The following is a 19,827-nucleotide window of genomic DNA, read 5'->3' on the forward strand; positions in this document are numbered from 1 at the left end:
AGAAGGCCAGGGGGTCCACTGCAGCCACAGCCCGGATGAAGTGCCCAGGACCACCTCAGCAGTCTTCTGCTGCCCCCCACCCGTCCCCACAGCCTGAGCCCTCCCTGTCATTTGCACTCAGTCATGTTTGTTAGGTTTCTTCAGTGTCCATTTTTTAAAATACCCTAATTTACAAGAGCTCAGGCGCCCCACGTGAAAACCACAAGCCCTGCCCCAGTCTCCACCCCGATTCCCAGACAAATGACTTTTGAAGTGGCTGAGGATAGGACCCACCAGGTTCTGAGCCAGACCCTGTGCACGACTGCTCTGTAGCACCCCCCACCCCAAACGGCTCACAACCCAACTCCAGGGCAGAGGGGGGTCTCGGACAGCCGCACTGCAGCAGCCCCGGTATCTTTCCCCAGTTTTTTTGGGGTCTGGGAATGGCTGAGGACTCTCTGAGCTCACATGGTCCCAATGTCAGAGCCAAGGAAACTGATTCCAGCCTGATGAAGAGAAGATCCCCAAAGCACAGTCTGGATGGGCAGAAGTCTTGGACCCCTGGATATTCCGGCAGCGTTTTGCCTGTAAAAGCATACTGGGAATAAAGGGTTGCCTTCCACAGAGCGCGTCCTACTCATTCCACCTCTGTGGTGCGTCGATGGTGTTGCCCAAAAACTGGGGTCGTTCTCCCAGGAGGACGCACCAATTGTCCCACTAAGAGGCACAGAAACTTCAGACCAGTCCAACGCTGTTTTATTCTAATATGGTACATTCAGCTGAACGGGTGACTCTCTCTTAGCTCGTGCCGAAGAGAGCCACACCTAGAGCTTACGAGCTCCTCCATTATATAGGCAAACGGACAAAGAGATTCTTAACTGACATCTCTAACTACGTGATGCTCCATCTTGAGTGAAGCCAGATGCCTTGGCTGGAGTCGGTTTGAGCTAGGTGCACTGACTAATTGGATTGATTAACTTGTATGACATGGTCTTTGATAAGGCAGCACTGGAATGTCTGCTCATTAGCAACTCTACATACTGTACCAGGCTTCATAGCATTCCTTTGGTACAGATAAGCACATCTTAATATGAACCTAGGCAGAAAAACTTCACTGACTCGGTCAACATACCCAAAAGGCAATGCAGTTTAAGCAAAGATGGACCCACTTTGGCTATCAATGGGAACCGGCCCACCGGTACGTCGAACGGGGGAACGTTCGCTCTGATGGTCAACAGCTCGCTCGGGGGGTCTCAGGCCGACGAGGGTCTTTCTCGCCAACACCTCCTGCTCAGGGGACCTTTACTGAGCTGAGGCCCTTCCACGCTGTTGGTGCCAGGCCTCGTGGCAGGCCTGAATCAGCAGGAGTGTGGAAAGCGCAGAACAGGCAGAAAACAGGTGGGAGAAGGCGGAGGGGGGATTCTGAGAGATATTCCCCTAGTGTGCAGTCCTTTGCTGTAAATCACATTTCGTCTTTGATTTCTGAATACCTTGCCAGTTATGGATACTGTCAGATCCAAAGTTTTCAAAAATACCAGCCACAATCCAACACCGGATTTCATCACGCAGAAATCTCACAGTGTCTCAGCCCAGCGCCAAGTCAGCCTTAAGATTTGCAAACTATTTTATTTATTTATTTATTATTTATTTATTTATTACACTTCTAAACCGCCCAATAGCCAGCGCTCTCTGGGCGGTTCACAAAAATTAAAATCATTCAAAGTATAAAACAACAGTATAAAACCATACTATAAAATACAATATAAAAGCTCAACCAGATAAAAACAGCAGCAATGCAAAATTACAAATTTAAAACACCGAGTTAAAATTTATTTATAGACTGTTAAAATGCTTGGAGAATAAATATTTAACACTTGAAATGTAACTGTTTGGAATGTCAATATATATATATTTGGATTTTGTGGAAAGCGACACGTGCATTTCTCAAATAAGGCTGCATTCCTATACACACTTACTTGGGAGAATGTCCCACTGAGGTCATTGGAACTTACCTCTGAGTAAAATACGCAGAGGATTGCCCTCTAAATCAATAAAGGTGTGAAAAATGAATACCTGCCTTGTGTGGGCCATTCGGCGTCCCCACCAGGGCCAGTGTCCGGCGCAGGCATGCCTGGGCTCTGGCTGAGGGCCCACCCCAGGAGGGCCCCACTGGCAAGAACCCCCTGGAGCTGCTCCTTCTCCTCACTCTTGCAACCTGCTTGCTCACTGCTTCTGCACTGGCCCAGAAGACGGTGGTGGTGAGATGGAGCAGCAGGAGACGCCACAGGCTCCTGGCTCCCTGAATGTCAAGCAAGGAAGTGGGAGCTATGAGGAGGAGGAGGAGGAGGAGGAGGAGGAGGAGCAGCAGGACTCTCTGAGGGGGGACCTTGAGGGTCCTTTGTTCAAGGGCCCTCCAAAACCTGGAGCTGGCACACTGGTCACCATAAACTAGGCCAAGAAGAAACCGGTTGTCTTTTTCTTACGCTCTGCCTACGCTTCTCTTTAGTGACACCCATTTCTTTATGTTTTGCTTCTTTCCCCCTCTTTACTAAGAGTAAAGGGATTTTGTAAGTCTTTACTCTTTGGCTCCTCCTTCTTGTTTGCCTTCTCAATGGCTGGGTGGCTTAAAATGCTCCTTGGGTTATGGGTGGTTTGTTAAGCACTCCAACAGGCCACACTTGCTGGATTCGCACGGCATGACAACCCACAAGGGTTCAGGGGTATGGAAAAGTCACCGCCCACCATTGATGATGTGAATGTGATCATTGGTCTCATCGATCATGCAAACCCACCCAAACTTGGCCTTGGTCACATGTCTGATTTCACAGTACACAATTAAGACAATCCTGTTCTACATAACATTTTAATGTTAAAATCACTGGAATAACTAACTTCACTCCTACTTTTGTAGCTTTTGCTATGCTCTCTGTGATACAGTCTCCCCTTTCCTCAAATATCTTTTCTGACTGCAAATCCTTCACTGGGTGACCATAGTCTCACCTTTCCTAACATTTAACACTCTTTCCCCTATCACCTTTCTTGTATCCATACTCACAGATTCAGGATATTGCTACCGCTGAACAAATGAAGCAGTTGTCAAGTGCAGAAAAATCTAGCATTGAGAAATAACATAAAATACTATGTTCCTGCCACCATTACCCATGGAACAAAATGGACTAAAGGCTTGTTGCTGTCACCTCTCACTAGCACCACTTCACTTCTGATTTATCAGTGAGATAAACCAGTGTTATCAGTGTTTCAACTTCTGGTTTATTAGTGAGAAACTAATCTAAAAATGTGTCATTATGTCTCTGGTTCATTAGACATGTAAACAAGACCATGGTCAATAACAATACAAAGAAAGGCCAGAAAAGATGCCCATTATCACAATGCTAGACAAGGATCTTTCCCTCCTTTTATCCAAATATCTCCTGAGTTTACTCTGCCTCAGTGTGCAGAGAACAGAAATCCCAATCAAGGTCCCAAAGAAACCCAGAAACGATTCCCACTGATTTCAATAAAGCTTACTTCCAGATAAATGAATACAGGATTGCAGCCTCTTCACATCTGTTCACCTTACAGTAACAAGCCCCTCCTGTCAAGAACAACCTTGCACTCACAGAACCCGGCCTCGTGGCTCATTCAACCAGCAGGTGCTCTCCAGAAAGATGCTTTCAGAGCCTAGGAGGTCCAGACACACTCAAGGAATCCAGGCCCCTTGCCTGTTCCTTCTGGCCTCAGCCTTTCGGTCTGGGCCCCTGTGGACCTCGTCTGCTCCTTTTAACACCGCCATGGGGCCCCTTTTGAGTTTTGCCCAGAGACTGATGGGAGGCCAGGACAGAAGGGTTGTCTGTGCCTCTGAGGCACATCAGCTCAGAGGCAGGCAGGTGGGTATGTTCTGCACCGGCTGAACTTTTGAAACGCCTTTCCAGGACACTCTGTACACTACACACTCCAGGCTGGTGTATTACACCTGCAGAAGAACAAAGTGGTCATTATTTATTATTATAAAGGCTTCTAAGCTGCCTTTCAAAATATAACTTTTCCCCAAAGTGAGCTACAAATATGATAAAATCACTTTCAAACAAGCATCAACACTTCCTGACTGTTAGAGCAGTACGACAATGGAATCAGTTCCCTAGAGAGGTGGTGGGCTCTCCCACACTTAGAGGCCTTCAAGAGGCAGCTGGACAACCATCAGTCAGGGATGCTTTAGGGTGGATTTCTGTATTGAGCAGGGGGTTGGACTAGATGGCTTTGGAGGCCCCTTCCAACTCTGCTATTCTATGTTTCTATGATAAATAATAAAAGAGAGAAAGCTACATATATCATTTCACGCCTCATTGTAAGTTTTGAAAGGGTTAGATGCAACCATGGAAAGCCACAGCCAATGGCAAGAGCAAGACACATTGCCTGGCCTCCTTTAACTAAGGATGATCAGGGGTCTGGAAACAAAGCCCTATGAAGAGAGACTGAAAGAACTGGGCATGTTTAGCCTGGAGAAGAGAAGGCTGAGGGGAGACATGAGAGCACTCTTCAAATACTTAAAAGGTTGTCACACAGAGGAGGGCCAGGATCTCTTCTTGATCCTCCCAGAGTGCAGGACACGGAATAATGGGCTCAAGTTAAAGGAAGCCAGATTCCAGCTGGACATCAGGAAAAACTTCCTGTTAGAGCAGTACGACAATGGAACCAGTTACCTAGGGAGGTTGTGGGCTCTCCCACCCTACAGGCCTTCAAGAGGCAGCTGGACAACCATCTGTCAGGGATGTGTTAGGGTGGATTCCTGCACTGAGCAGGGGGTTGGACTCGATGGCCTTGTAGGCCCCTTCCAACTCTGCTATGCTATGATTCTATGAAAAGCAGACTCAAAGAAGGTGTGGGTTGGGGAGGACTCAGCCTACTTTTCTAGGGAGAGGATTCCATACCTATGGGAGCCAATGCTGGTTGAGTTCTGAAGAGGGAGATTGGACTATACCACTTCGCATTGCAGGAGGGGGGTTTACTTTCCCCCCAATGCTCCCCCCCCCCCCGGCAACGTAGAAAGTTAACACAATACAAAATGAGCTGGGCTCGAACCTCTCTCCCTGATGCACCATTTTTACATGCAAGGGGTTATTTCTTGAATACGGGGAGCATTCAGAACTGGTGCTCTTACCTGCAGTCTACAATGGAATAGCCACACTTCTGGCTCAGGGTTCTTCATTCTGAGGTATGCGTAGACAAAGTCCACTGGGGGATACTTGGCTCAGCAACACTACAAACAAGAAGGATCTTGGAATTGTTGTAGATCGCAAGCTGAATAAGAGCCAACAGTGCGATATGGCTGCAAGAAAGGCAAATGCTATTTTGGGCTGCATTAATAGAAGAATAGCTTCCAAATCACGTGAGGTGCTGGTTCCTCTCTATTTGGCCCTGGTTAGGCCTCATCTAGAGTATTGCGTCCAGTTCTGGAGTCCACAATTCAAGAAGGACGCAGACAAGCTGGAGCGTGTTCAGAGGAGGGCAACCAGGATGATCAGGGGTCTGGAAACAAAGCCCTGTGAAGAGAGACTGAAAGAACTGGGCATGTTTAGCCCGGAGAAGAGAAGGCTGAGGGGAGACATGAGAGCACTCTTCAAATACTGAAAAGGTTGTCACACAGAGGAGGGCCAGGATCTTTTCTCGATTCTCCCAGAGTGCAGGACATGGAATAACGGGCTCAAGTTAAAGGAAGCCAGATTCCGGCTGGACATAAGGAAAAACTTCCTGACTGTTAGAGCAGTACGGCAATGGAACCAGTTACCTAGGGAGGTTGTGGGCTCTCCCACCCTAGAGGCCTTCAAGAGGCAGCTGGACAACCATCTGTCAGGGATGCTTTAGGGTGGATCCCTGCACTGAGCAGGGGGTTGGACCCGATGGCCTTGTAGGCCCCTTCCAACTCTACTATTCTATGACTCTGATTGTGTTGGGGAAGCAGGCATGTAAGGAGAGTCATAACCCCCCCCCCCCCATTTCCAGTGTGTCCTCTCCCCCAGGACAATCATGCTCCGGCACCCTGCCAAAGAGCCATTTTGGCAGTCAGGAGCGCAATTTAAACTGTGCATAACCTGGGGGAAGTTGTTATCTGAACATGTGGATTTAAACCTCTCCATCCCTGTGTGCTAAGCTCGGGTGTGTATGTGTGTGTGCATGCACACGGGTGTGCAACCCCTGATCTACCACCCATTGTCCTTTGCGACCCTCTGCCCACCCCTGGTTTAGGACCAAGAAAGAAGCGCTTTCTGCCGTGTCCACGACATGGGCTGCTCCTCGGCGGGGCTCCCAAGGCACCCTCAGCTTGGGCTCCTGGCCCAGAGGCTTCTATTGATGCTGCCAACACATTCCAGAGGAAAAAGAGAGCATTCAGGAAGCAGTGTGTTCTGAATGATGTCATACTGCCTCCGTGCTGATTGGATGCGGCCGGGATCCGTGCATTTGTGATGTTAGGAGTCCCAGGAGAATGTGGTGATAGGAGAAGCATCTGGAGCCACGAGGAGGATGAGATGGGTGCTCCTTCCACTCCAGATCCTTGCCACTGTCTGGTCCAGTCATGCCATAGTTGATACGTGCGAGTAAGTGGCGGGAACCGATCTGGGTCAGCCAGGAAGGAAGGGCTCCTATGCGCCAGAGCACCATGCTCGGTGCATGGGACATTCCTTGGAACAGTGCCATAGAGTAGCAGCCAAGAGGAACGGGGGTGCAAGAGGGCCATGCCTAGAAAAATGGGTGTGGGTGGTGGTGGCTGGGATTGTTGTGAGAATGGCAGCGTGCAATCCTACTTGGAGAGAACTGGGTGTGTGCGGAACAGCCTACAGGGCATTAGGGGGAAGGAACTGGCCAAAACAACCAAGGACTCTCCAGTGTGAAACCCAGCTGTAGGTTGGGGAGCAAAGAGGCCCTGGAGGGCAATTCATCCCTGGGAGAGAAGACCATGGAATCTGTGGATAAAGGTCTAGAACTACACTGTCTAAGGAGGAGGAGGCCAGGGATCACCCTGAGAGGAAAGCTGGGCCTCAGTCACTTGCAGTGGAAAGATTAGCTGCCCTGAGGTGGCCTGCGTGCCAGAGAAGACTATGAGTGAGGAATCTCTGTCCATGTCTCTTTCCAGTGTTTGTGGAAGACGTCCTTTGGGGCTGGACCACGGCGGCAGCATACGGATTGTGGGTGGGATCGATGCCCATCCGGGGGCCTGGCCGTGGATCGTCAGCCTGCAGCTCCCGACGATAACAGGGCACAAGCACACCTGCGGAGGCTCCCTCATCACGGCCCGGTGGGTTCTCACAGCAGCCCACTGCTTTGGAAACAAAAGGTGAGTGAGGGCAACCGGTCGGTGTGGCAGAGGAGACATCACCGGCCTGAAAGTTGCCCAACCCACCGTATGGAGGGACCGCCATGAGCCAGACCAAACAGTGGGCATCTTGATATTCCTTGGGCTGGATCATCAGTGGGTGGTGGGGGTGGCACTGCTCAGAACGACCTTGAATGGCGCTTGGCCTACGCTCTTCAGATGAGATCATAGAATAGTAGAGTTGGAAGGGGTCTATAAGGCCATCGAGTCCAACCCCCTAAAGCAGCCCTGATTTTCCACCTTGAAATCTGAAACCTGTCGGGAGAGGGACTTTGAGAGCCCCCCCAGGCCTACTGGATAAGTGACCCAACCCCACAGTGAGGGGTATTTCCCCTCTCCTCCCAACACAACTCAGCTGGAAATACAGATCTGAGGTTAGAGACTTCAGTTCGGAAAAACAGAGTTATGAATGGCACGATGAGAGAAATGATCTCTTCCCCGCCTGGACTAGAACTCTAGGTTGTCCGGGGACATTGATTGACCGGTAGGTTCAGGAGAGACAAAAGAAAATGCCACAGAACCTTTTGCCCACATGTTTGCTGTGTCTCCCATATGCCTTTTGGCAAAATTCAAATGGAATTTGACATGGGTTTTTGGCTTTCTTCTTGCCGCTCTTCCATAAAGCCCAGCTTTACAGAGTGTCCAGGTGGCGGTTGTCCCATGGACGGTTCCTCCCATCTCAGCTGTGGCTCTCTCCAGCTCCTTCAGAGTGACCGTTGGCCTTTTGGTTGTTTCTCTGACTGATGCCCTCCTTACCTCAGTTTTGGTGGATGGCCTTCTTTAGTCAGAGTCGTGGTTGGTAGGGTGACCAACTGCCAGGATTTCCCCGGATTTGTCCTGGATTTTGTTCTTTCCATGGTGTCAGGGGGGATTTTCTATAATTTTCAATAATGTCCTGGAATGACACACCTTCCTCTTTAAGGCTGCCATTAGCATGGCAGGAGGGAATGACATGCTTTCTTGAGGCACATCATTCCCCCACCCCGAGCTCCAATTGAGGTCTTAAAAGGGAAAGTGGGTCATTCGTGGACATTATAGAAAAGGCCCCAACTGGAGTGGATGGTGGTGGTGCAGAATGAAATCCTTTCCCCTCCTCCACTCCAATCGGGTTCTTTAAGGTGGCGGGGGAATAACGTACTTTCTGCAGGACTCAGAAAGCTGCTTTCCCACACGCACACTAGGTGTCCTCTTTTTTGGTTTCCCAAATATGGTCACCCTATGGTTGGGCCATATTCTTTCTCTTTTGTAATAATGGATTTACTGGTTCTCCGGGGGATAGTTCAGGATTTTTTAAATAACCCAACCCTGATTAGTGCTTCTCCAGAACTTCATCCTGGCCCTTGTTTTGATAACTCCTTAGTCTTCGTGATGCTGTTTGTTTACATTTGCTTCAAGCAAACTCTGGGGCTTTCCAGAAACAGGTGTATTTTATCTGAGATCATGTGACACTTGAATTGCACACAGGTGTACTCCATTCAAATAATTGTGTGACTTTTGAGGACATTTGGTTGTACCAGAGATTATTTAGGGATGTCACCGCACAGGAGGTGAATACTTATGCAATCAAGACCTCTCATTTTTGTATTTGTAAATCTTTTTGTAAAGCATGCAGATTCTTTCCCTACTTCGACATCAACGACTGTTTTGTGTAGATCAGTGAGAAGAAATCCTAATTAACTCCACTTTAATTCTAGGTTGCAACACAACAAAATGTGGACAAGTCATTCTTCCTCTGATACCGGAGGTAGCACATTTCCTGATAGCTGCTGTTGAGAGCCTTCTCTTCCAGGAGTTTATCCAGCCCCTTTTTAAAGCCATCCAAACTGGGGGCCATAACTGCATCTTGTGGTAGCGAGTTCCATAGTTTAACTCTGCACTGTGTGAAGAAGTCCTTCCTTTTCTCTGTCACCAATCAGCTTCATGGGAAGACTCTGGCTTCCAGTATGTCTCCCCCTCCACGTTCTCCACACTATGCATAATTTTGTACTCCTCTATCATGTCTCTCCTCAGCCTCCATTTTTCCAAAGTTGAACAATCTCAGCTGTTGTAGCCTTCCCTCATAGGGTAGGTGCTCCATCCCCTTAATCATTTTAGTTGCACCTTTTCCATAAGAACATCAGAAGAGCCTTGATGCTGGATCAGACCAAGGGTCCATCTAGTCCAGCACTCTGTTCTCGCAGTGGCCAACCAGCTGTCAGCCAGGGACCAACAAAGCAGGACATGGTGCAACAGCACCCTCCCGCCCATGTTCCCCAGCAACTGGGGCACACAGGCTTACTGCCTCAAATACTGGAGCTAGCCCACAACAATCAAGGCTAATAGCTATTGATAGCATTTGCCTCCAGGAATTTATCCAACACCCTTTTCAAGCCATCCCAATTGATGGCCATCACTACAACTTGTGGTAGTGAGTTCCATAATTTAACTACGCGCTGTGTGAAGAAGTCCTTCCTTTTCTTTGTCCTTGATCTCCCACCTATTATTATTATTATTATTATTATTATTATTATTATTATTATTATTATTATTTATATAGCACCATCAGTGTACATGGTTGTGCAGACTTCTACTGTTACTTTCTACTGTTAGTTTTTCCCTACCCTGTGCCTGCTTACCCTACCCTGTACCTGTTTGCATTCTCTTCCCCTCCTTATTGTTTTACTATGATTTTATTAGATTGTAAGCCTATGCGGCAGGGTCTTGCCATTTACTGTTTTACTCTGTACAGCACCATGTACATTGATGGTGCTATATAAATAAATAATAATAATAATAATAATAATAATAATAATAACATGGTGCTGTACAGAGTAAAACAGTAAATAGCAAGACCCTGCCGCATAGGCTTACAATCTAATAAAATCATAGTAAAACAATAAGGAGGGGAAGAGAATGCAAACAGGTACAGGGTAGGGTAAGCAGGCACAGGGTAGGGTAAAACTAACAGTAGAAAGTAACAGTAGAAGTCTGCACAACATCAAGTTTTAAAAGCTTTAGGATATGACCCCACTGGGTTCTAGTATTTTGAGAGAGGGAGAAAAATGTCTCCCTTGCCACATTCTCCACACCATGTAAAATCTTGTACACCTCTATCAGGTCTCCCCTTAGCCTCCTTTTTTCCAAGCTAAACAATCCCAGTTGTTGTAACCTTTTTTTTTTTTTTAGCAAATCAGCACAGTTAAGTTGAAACCCTGGAAACTGTGAAGAGGTATTTACGACTAGCCTTAACTTTTCCTCCAGCGGAGGTGCTGACCATTTGCACAAGTGACGGTACGGCCCGGCCATCAGACCACTGCCTGGGGTTAACCTATGTCCTGTCCCCTCCTCTGCCTCTCCAGGAGTCTTCCGCACTGGCGTGCAGTGGTCGGCGCATCAAAGCTTTCGTCGCTTGGCCCCGAGGTCCACGTGCGCTACATCAAGCAAGTGGTGCTACACGAGGAGTACAAGCCAGGCATAAAACTCAATGACATCGCCCTGATGGAACTGGACCAACCTGTCACGTGCAGCAAATACATCCAGCCAGCGTGCCTGCCCGACAGCACCGTCCAGGTGTCCTCGTTGACCTACTGCTACATCTGTGGCTGGGGCGTCTTGAAAGAGCATGGTGAGGACCCAAGGCCCTCCCTCCTCCATGCCACCGAGGGCCTCATGCCTTGAAGCCAGGGCACAGGCCTCGAGAAGGACAAATGTTGCCTACCCAAGGACAATGGAATCAGTTACCTAGGGAGGTTGTGGGCTCTCCCACACTAGAGGCCTTCAAGAGGCAGCTGGACAGCCATCTGCCAGGGATGCTTTATGATGGATTCCTGCATTGAGCAAGGGGTTGGACTCGATGGCCTTGTAGGCCCCTTCCAACTCTGCTATTCTATGATTCTAGGATGGGAAGGGCAGCAAAATGGTCTCCTGGGCTCCTCCACTGGCCCTTAGTTCATGGTTCTTCCACAGCAGGACTGAACTTTTCAGCCCGTGGCATGAATCCCAGGTCAGAGAAGAGGTGGGCAGGGCGGTGGGTCAAAGGCGTGGGGCCAAAATACCACAAATATCAGCATATTTTAAAGTTCTTCCCGGTAGCTCAGCCGTAGGAAAGGCATTTTCAAATTGTAGAATGGGGTGGGGGGGAGGACACAACACATAAAAAAGCCAGGAAGCCACCACAGGATTGGTGTCTGGTGGAAAGTAGGCAGGGCCAAAGAAGGGGCGTAGCCATCTGGAGAACCTGGAGGGCTGGATTGGGACCTCTGGATCATAGAATCATAGAATAGTAGAGTTGGAAGGGGCCTATAAGGCCATCGAGTCCAACTCCCTGCTCAATGCAGAAATCCACCCTAAAGCATCTCTGGCAGATGGTTGTCTAGCTGCTTCTAGGACAGCCCACAACCTCCCTAGGCAACTGTTTCCATGGTCGTACTGCTCTAACAGTAAGGAAGTTTTTCCTGATGTCCAGCCAGAATCTGGCTTCCTTTAACTTGAGCCCGTTATTCCGTGTCCTGCACTCTGGGAGGATCGAGAAGAGATCCTGGCCCTCCTTTTAAGTATTTGAAGAGTGCTATCATGTCTTCCCTCAATCTTCTCTTCTCCAGGCTAAACAGGCCCAGTTCTTTCAGTCTCTCTTCATAGGGCTTTGTTTCCAGACCCCTGATCATCCTGGTTGCCCTCCTCTGAACACACTCCAGCTTGTCTGCATCCTTCTTGAATTGTGGAGCCCAGAACCGGACGCAACACACTAGATGAGGCCTAACCAGGGCCGAATAGAGAGGAACCAGTACCTCACGTGATTTGGAAGCTATATTTCTATTAATGCAGCCCAAAATAGCATTTGCCTTTCTTGCAGCCATATCGCACTGTTGGCTCCTATTCAGCTTGCGATCTACAACAATTCCAAGAGCCTTCTCGCTTGTAGTATTGCTGAGCCAAGTATCCCCCATCTTGTAACTGTGCATTTGGTTTCTATTTCCTAGATGTAGAACTTGGCATTTATCCCTATTAAATTTCATTCTGTTGTTCTCGGCCCAGCACTCCAACCTATCAAGATCACTTTGAAGTTTGTCTCTGTCTTCCAGGGTGTTAGCTATCCCACCCCATTTGGGCTTTGCCCCTTGGCCTGAGGTTGCTCACCCATTTTATCGCATTCATGAGTCTCCCTGCTGGGATAGAAATGCCATAATTTCAGTAATAACCATGCCACATCCTTACCTGGACCTACTTGGGCTGCCCTTAGCCCTGCCTCACTTACCTCCAAATCATGTAGCAGGCACATTCTGAATCCTTTGGGACGTGCCAGAAATATTATAGTTTTTTGGAGTCAAAGTATTTGGACTAATTTGTATTTATTTACATTCGTATTCCACCTAATCTGAAAAAAAAAAATCCCCACCAAGGGTTGCCTCCATTCAATGCCCCTTGGGGCAGTTCAGCTGCGGCTGCCTCTTTCGCGTTCTAGGATGGCTGAGGGACCCAGGTGTAGCTGAACTCCAAGGTCAAACTGAGCAGAGATAGGTCGGGGGGGGAGGTGCAGCAAACAGGGGAGCTGACCACCTGCCTTCCATTCTCCACAGCTTCGCTGGGATCAGATATCATGCAGGAAGCGAAAGTCAATCGCTTTTCCGTAGCGCAGTGCAACAGCAGCAGCTGGTACAACGGGGCCATCCGAGAACACCACCTGTGTGCAGGATACGAGGAAGGAGGCGTTGACAGCTGCCAGGTAAAGTACTGCTCTGGGAAGCGGTTGCACCTGGAGGCTGAAGCCTCATGCCTTGGGGGCAATCAGAGGAGGGTAAGCAGGGCGCTGCACCGGAATGTAGGGCTGTGCACAGACACACACACCCCGTTTCGTTTTGGAGCCCGTTTCGGACCTTCCAAAACAGCCCCGTTTCATTTCAGGTCGTTTCAGGGAACCCCCGTTTCGTTTTGGATCCGAAGAAAAATTCGGACCTCCAAAACGCTATTCAGACGTCCTTTTTTCCCCATTGACATGCATTGTCTGAAAAATCACCTATAACTTTTTTATTTGTAATGATAGAACAATGAAATTTGGTGAGCTTACAGATACTTTGGAGATGCTTATGCATGTCCAGTTTTAGACAGATCTGTACATCGCTTTTCTTGCAATTAATTTTTAAAATGTGAGTTCCAGTCATTTCAAAGTGCTATAACTTCCTCGTTTTTCAAGGAAAACACATATAACTTTGCATTGTGATAGAACCTAAGTAGGGCTTGATGCATGGCAATTTTAAAGCACATGTGCACATCCGCTGATTTTTAGGATTATTTTTAAGATCTTACCCTCAAACCATCCCCCTATTTACAAAAATGCATTCATCTCCATGAAAGGTAAAGACTCATATCTTGGCAACTTGATAGATTCTAAATATATCTTTAGGCATGGCAATTTTGAAGCACATAGGTCCATCCTCTGATTTTTAGTGATTTTTAAGGTTTTTAGGCAAGTTTAGAAAGCTCCGTGTGTATCGGCAGCCGTGATTGACAAGTTCTTACCTAAATTGGCAGGAGGACGTACAGGCTGACCTTAGCTTCAAAGGAACACAGGCAATACTAAGGACAGCCTGTACTTCCTCCTGCCAATTTAGGTAAGAACTTGTCAATCACGGCTGCCGATACACACAGAGCTTTCTGAACTTGCCTAAAAACCTTAAAAATCACTAAAAATCAGCGGATGGACCTATGTGCTTCAAAATTGCCATGCATCAAGCCCTTCAGAAGACCTACTATGGTGCTAATTTTCAGGTCTGTATCTGTAATTTCATTTCTCTTGGGGGGTGGGGGAAGTACCTCTCAAGATACTAGTCCTCAATGAGGTTTGAGTTGTAGAAATTCACTAAAAATCAGGGGATTAACCAATATGCTTCAAACTTGGGGTGCCTAAGACCCTATTTAGAGGCTAGCATGGTGCATAGTTATATGTCTTTACCTTTACAAATGACGGAGATGAATGCATTTTTGTAAAGGGGGAATGGCAAAACCTTTTAAAAAATCACAAAAAATCAGTGGATGAACCTACATGCTTCAAAATTGCCAAGCATCAAGCCCTGTGTAGCTTCTATCATGTTGCAAAGTTGCAGGTGTGTATTGTAAAAAATGACAGCATATTTTTAAAAAATAATTTTAAAACCTCAAACTTTTTTAAAAAATCCTAAAAATCAGCGGATGAAACCATGTGCTTCAAAATTGCCATGCCTACGGATATATTTTAAGTCTATCAGGTTGCCAAGTCACATGTCTTTACCTTTAAAAGTGACAGAGATAAATGCATTTTTGTAAAAGGGGGGATGGTTTGAGGGTAAAATCTTAAAAATAATCCTAAAAATTAGCGGATGTGCACATGTGCTTTAAAATTGCCATGCATCAAGCCCTGTTTAGGTTCTATCATGATGCAAAGTTATATGCGTGTTTCTTGAAAAATGAGGAAGTTATAGCACTTTGAAATGACTGGAACTCACATTTTTAAAAATTCATTGCAAGAAAACCAACATACAGATCTGTCTAAAATTGGACACACATAAGCATCTCTAAGATATCTGTAAGCTCACCAAATTTCATTGTTCTATCATTAAAAATAAAAAAGTTATAGATGTTTCTTTAGGTCAATGTAATCCTATGGCAAAACAAAACACGTTTTGAGCTAAAATGGTGTCCAAAGCTCCGAATACTTCTGAAACGTTTCGGATCAATCCAAACCACTTCGGATCATTTCAGACCTCAGCTGAACCATTTCGGATCCATTTCAGAATGGTCCAAAACACCCCTATTCGTTTCGGATTCGGGGTTCAGATCCGAAACGGTGCACAGCCCTACTGGAATGTAGCGGCCTTCGTGGAATTTGAGGCAAAAAATAAATAAACTAAAAATCATCATCATTTCCCCGCTGTTTTTGAAACAGCCTTCTTAGCATCTTCTAAGGCAAAATTAAATTTAACACTGTGCAATTTGTAATTGCGAATGTGGTATAAATTCAAACGTATATTGAAATTTGAATTTATGCAAGCAAGTCTGAGCTAGAATTGCTTTAGCGCCTCTCCCTCCCCCAAAATAAAAACATGTCATTAGGGTCTAGGGGTGTCAGAGGAATCGGGGGTGCTGTTGGTGTTGCTTGGTGAGCTTTCGTTGGCTTGGCCCCGTGCACGCCGCTCCGCCTTCCACCAGCGGACTCAACTGTTGTTTTATACTGTTGTTTTTATATTTTTGATGGTTTTAAATTTTGTATATTTTTTTAATGTTCACTGTTTTTAACTTTTGTAAACCGCCCAGAGAGCTTTGGCTGTGGGGCGATATATAAATAAAATAAAATAAATAAATAAATAAACTCAGTCAGCTGTGAGGCGGGCCAGCTGGCCTTTGCAGAAATTGCAACCACGATTTGCATAATTTGCACGAATTTAGGGCACGATTTGCAAAACTTGTGCAAATTGCTGCCACTATTTGCAAAAAGGTCTATTTCTGCAAATGTTTTTTGTTTGTTTTTAAACCATTAAAAAGTTCCCGGAATTTGGGGAAAACATGCAGCTCTGCTTGTAAATGCGAGCTGAGTGAGGCATGCCACAGAAGTCTGGGAAGCCCCCCAAAGACTGGATTTCCCAGTGACGGACATCCCTCTTTGGGAGCCTTTCCCTGAACGTTCTTTGAGCTGCCCCTTCTCTGTTCGTAAGGCCTTTTGTGTCAAAAGGAAGAGCAATTCACAGCCCAACCCCATGCATATTTCCCTGGAAGTAAGCCCCACTTCATTCAGTGCATTGGAGTGCAAGCTTAGAAACCAGAATTAAGCAGATCGCTTGAGCCTGATTCTATAACATCAGAAGAGCCCTGCTGGATCAGACCACGGGGCAACCTAGCCCAGCATCAATCCTTATTTACAGTCAACAGACCACCATTAACTTAGCCCAGCATTCTGTTCCACAGTGGCCAATCAGACGCTCCAATGCGAAGCCCACAAGTAGCACCTGGGTGCAACAACAGGTATCCCCGGCCTTTTTGTGAAAGGAAATATCCACATTCAATTGATAGTTATTTTTGGTGTTCAACAGGCAAAATTAATAAAAAGCTGGAGTAAGCTGGAAACTGGTTCCCAGTTCAGAGGTGGTCCTGCCAGAGTCATTGCTGCAAGGTTGCTGTCCAGAGACAACAGCCCTGGTCTACTCAAGAGGTGGCACCCTAGGGTGTTTCAACCCAACACCAGTTGATCTCCTGCTGTGGTTTTCTAAGGCAGTGGCGCACAAGCCTTAGTGGCCTTGAGGGCCAAATCTGGTTTTGCCAGGGGCTCCAGGGACCACACATGAATACATGTGCGCACACAGGTGGGGGGACACACATACTGGAGTGTGGGAACACACACACACACACACATATTGGGGCAGTGCTAAAGCAGCGGTCTGGGCTGCTTCTGGTTCGCCTGGGCTCCAACAGCCATCTGTCTTCCCCAACGGCCCTGATTCAACAGCTGCTTTAGCACTGCTCGTGCTATGAAGGGATTCCTTCGCGGCTCTCTGATCTTGTGAGACATCGGAGGTAAGCAAAGGCCTAGGAAATGCCGCAGCGGCAGCTGTCGCCACGTCTGGCAAGCTGCTGTGCAAATGGCTGGGCGGGCCGCGCTTTCTGCACCCCTGCTGTAGGGACCTGGGAAGTCCATCCTTTCTACCGGGGACCTGATATATCCACTTAACCAAGGATGAAAGTGAGATAAGGTTGTAGGAACGCATCTCCCCTGTCCTGCTTCTCCTCCTTTCACGGGCTGAGGGTCCCCCTTGCTCTTGCCCTGCCTCCCTGACAGGCCATCTCTCCCTCACATTTTAAAGGTGATCATAGAATCATAGAATAGCAGAGTTGGAAGGGGCCTACAAGGCCATCAAGTCCAACCCCCTGCTCAATGCAGGAATCCACCCTGGTCAAGGCCACAATCCTATGCATGTTTAGACAGAAAAAAAGGCTGGGGTATGCTGGGAACCGAAGGCCTTTTTTCTCTTTCTGAACATGCATGGGATCACACCTTCAATGGACGTCTCCCCCAGTCCATTCCCCGGCAAGGTCCCAATGCAAGGCCGTCCTCTCCATCCCTTGCCAGGCCTTCATACTTCAGATGATTGTGGGAGGTCTGCAAAGAGCAAGCATTGGGGAGCACATCCTGCTCAACCTGACAACGTGCTGCGGATACCGGGGACCACTGGCAGTTGGAGAAGATGGGAGTTCCCCGCAAACTGACCCCTCCAGCCTCCGTGGCTGTACCCCTGAGGCCGCTGCCTGCAGACCCCTCCAAGAGCTGCGCTGCCCAGCTCTGCCCCCGGGGCTGCCAAGCGGTTCCTGCCCCCGGCCTTCACCAGCAAGAGAGCTCCTTCTGCCCACTCTGGCTGCCTCTTCCCCATGCTCCAGGGGGAGAGTCGAGGCACCAGCTGTCCCCCGCTCACCCACAGAGCGCCGTCTGCATCCTTGCCCTCGTCGCCAGAGGGACGGCAGGGACCGATCCCTTTGGCCTGTCCATCGGGTCAGTTGTGCCATCGTCCTCTCAAAGGCACCCAAGGGAGCAGCTCTGCCCTCCCTGTATTTGAGTCAGATGCAAACTCCTGTCTGTCTGTGTTGTTGCAGGGAGACAGTGGCGGCCCCCTCATGTGCAGGGAAGAGACCTCTCAGCCATATTGGGTTATTGGAATCACCAGCTGGGGCCACGGCTGCGGCAAAGCGTACCGGCCAGGGGTCTACACCTCCACGCAGCACTTCTACAGCTGGGTGAAGGGCTGGGCCGGCCCCATGCCCCAGCCACCTCCCACGCCTAGGGCCACGCCCACCACGCCGGCCCCAGCCCACACTCAAACGGAGCCTCCCTCAACCGTCAGTGTCGTGGCAACGACTCATTCAAAACCTGAGACCACCAGTCAGCCCCAAACCCCACCACAAACCCAGCCCCAGCCCACTTCACCCCCACATACTGAGACCCATCCCCCACCCCAGACCAAGACCCATCGCCCTACCCCACCTCTTACTGAGACCCATCACTCTACCCCACCCCAGACCGAGACCCATCACTCTACCCCACCCCAGACCGAGACCCATCACTCTACCCCACCCCAGACCGAGACCCATCACTCTACCCCACCCCAGACCGAGACCCATCACTCTACCCCACCCCATACTGAGACCCATCACTCTACCCCACCCCATACTGAGACCCATCACTCTACCCCACCCCAGACCGAGACCCATCACTCTACCCCACCCCATACTGAGACCCATCACTCTACCCCACCCCATACTGAGACCCATCACTCTACCCCACCCCAGACCGAGACCCATCACTCTACCCCACCCCATACTGAGACCCATCACTCTACCCCACCCCATACTGAGACCCATCACTCTACCCCACCCCATACTGAGACCCATCACTCTACCCCACCCCAGACCGAGACCCATCACTCTACCCCACCCCATACTGAGACCCATCACTCTACCCCACCCCATACTGAGACCCATCACTCTACCCCACCCCATACCGAGACCCATCGCCCTACCTCACCCCATACCAAGACCCATCACTCTACCTCACCCCATACCGAGACCCCTCCCCCTCCCCCTCCCGAGACCCCTCCCCCTCACCATACCGAGACCCATCCCCCTCCACATACCAAGCCCCCTCCCCCACCCCATACGGAGCCCCCTCCGCCACCACAAACTGAGCCTGAAACCTCACCTCAACCTGAGACAGAAGCTCCACCTCAACCAGCGTTTGAAGCCCCTGAGCCTGAAGCCTCGCCTCAACCAGAGATCGAGGTCCCACCGCAACCCAACCCAGAACCGTCTCCCACGGAGCCCGAAGCCCCTGCACCTGAAGCCCCACACCAGTTACTCACTCTCCTGGATACCAACAGCACTGTGGCTACTTTCTTTAAACTTCTTCAGGGTTTCTTGCGTACCATAAGGAAGCAGAAAAGTGACGCATGGCCGAAATTGACAGAGGTGGAAGTCACAGAGGAAGCCAATGTGGCTCCTCTCCAGAATCCAGGGCAGCCATCAGCCACGGCCCCGCCTGAGGAGGCCGAGGAGACCTTGCAAACAGAAGGAAAACCCCCAAGTACCTGCGGCGTGAAAATCTGTTGATAAGTCCTAGCAAGTCCCTAAGAGGAGCGCCTGTGGCAGTTTATATATCGAATCCAGAAGGAAATAAATTTATATTTGTTACACCGTGTGCAGCTGCCCACCTCCACACACACCGCCGGGTCGACTTAGGCCCACAGCCTTGGGGCCGGCCGACACCTCCTGCTCCTGCATACGCCCTAATGGCGGTGCGCAGCATGGGGGCAAATGGGTGAATGGCGGACACCCCGTTTTGTTTCCATGCTGCTTCTCGGAGGAGGCCCTCCGCAGAGAAAACAGGGCAGACGTTCACGTGGTGGACCTCTGAAGTACCCTGTAAACTGAGCAAGTATGATGAACCCATCTCACACGCCGGGGCGGATGTTTAGGGCGAGGCGCTCCCA

General features: G+C 48.9%; 1 protein-coding gene across 1 annotated transcript; it reads left to right on the forward strand.

The window, feature by feature from the left end:
- Positions 1-7,073: 7,073 nt before the first annotated feature.
- On the forward strand, positions 7,074-19,447 carry LOC134403936 (acrosin-like). The gene is made up of 5 exons (XM_063134478.1): positions 7,074-7,309; positions 10,687-10,936; positions 12,864-13,049; positions 17,939-18,181; positions 18,932-19,447. The coding sequence occupies exons 1-5, from the start codon at positions 7,074-7,076 to the stop codon at positions 19,445-19,447; spliced, it is 1,431 nt and encodes a 476-aa protein (XP_062990548.1).
- Positions 19,448-19,827: the final 380 nt, after the last annotated feature.

This window comes from Elgaria multicarinata, chromosome 9 (genome assembly GCF_023053635.1).
Source record: "Elgaria multicarinata webbii isolate HBS135686 ecotype San Diego chromosome 9, rElgMul1.1.pri, whole genome shotgun sequence".
In the NCBI taxonomy this organism is placed as follows: domain Eukaryota; kingdom Metazoa; phylum Chordata; class Lepidosauria; order Squamata; family Anguidae; genus Elgaria; species Elgaria multicarinata.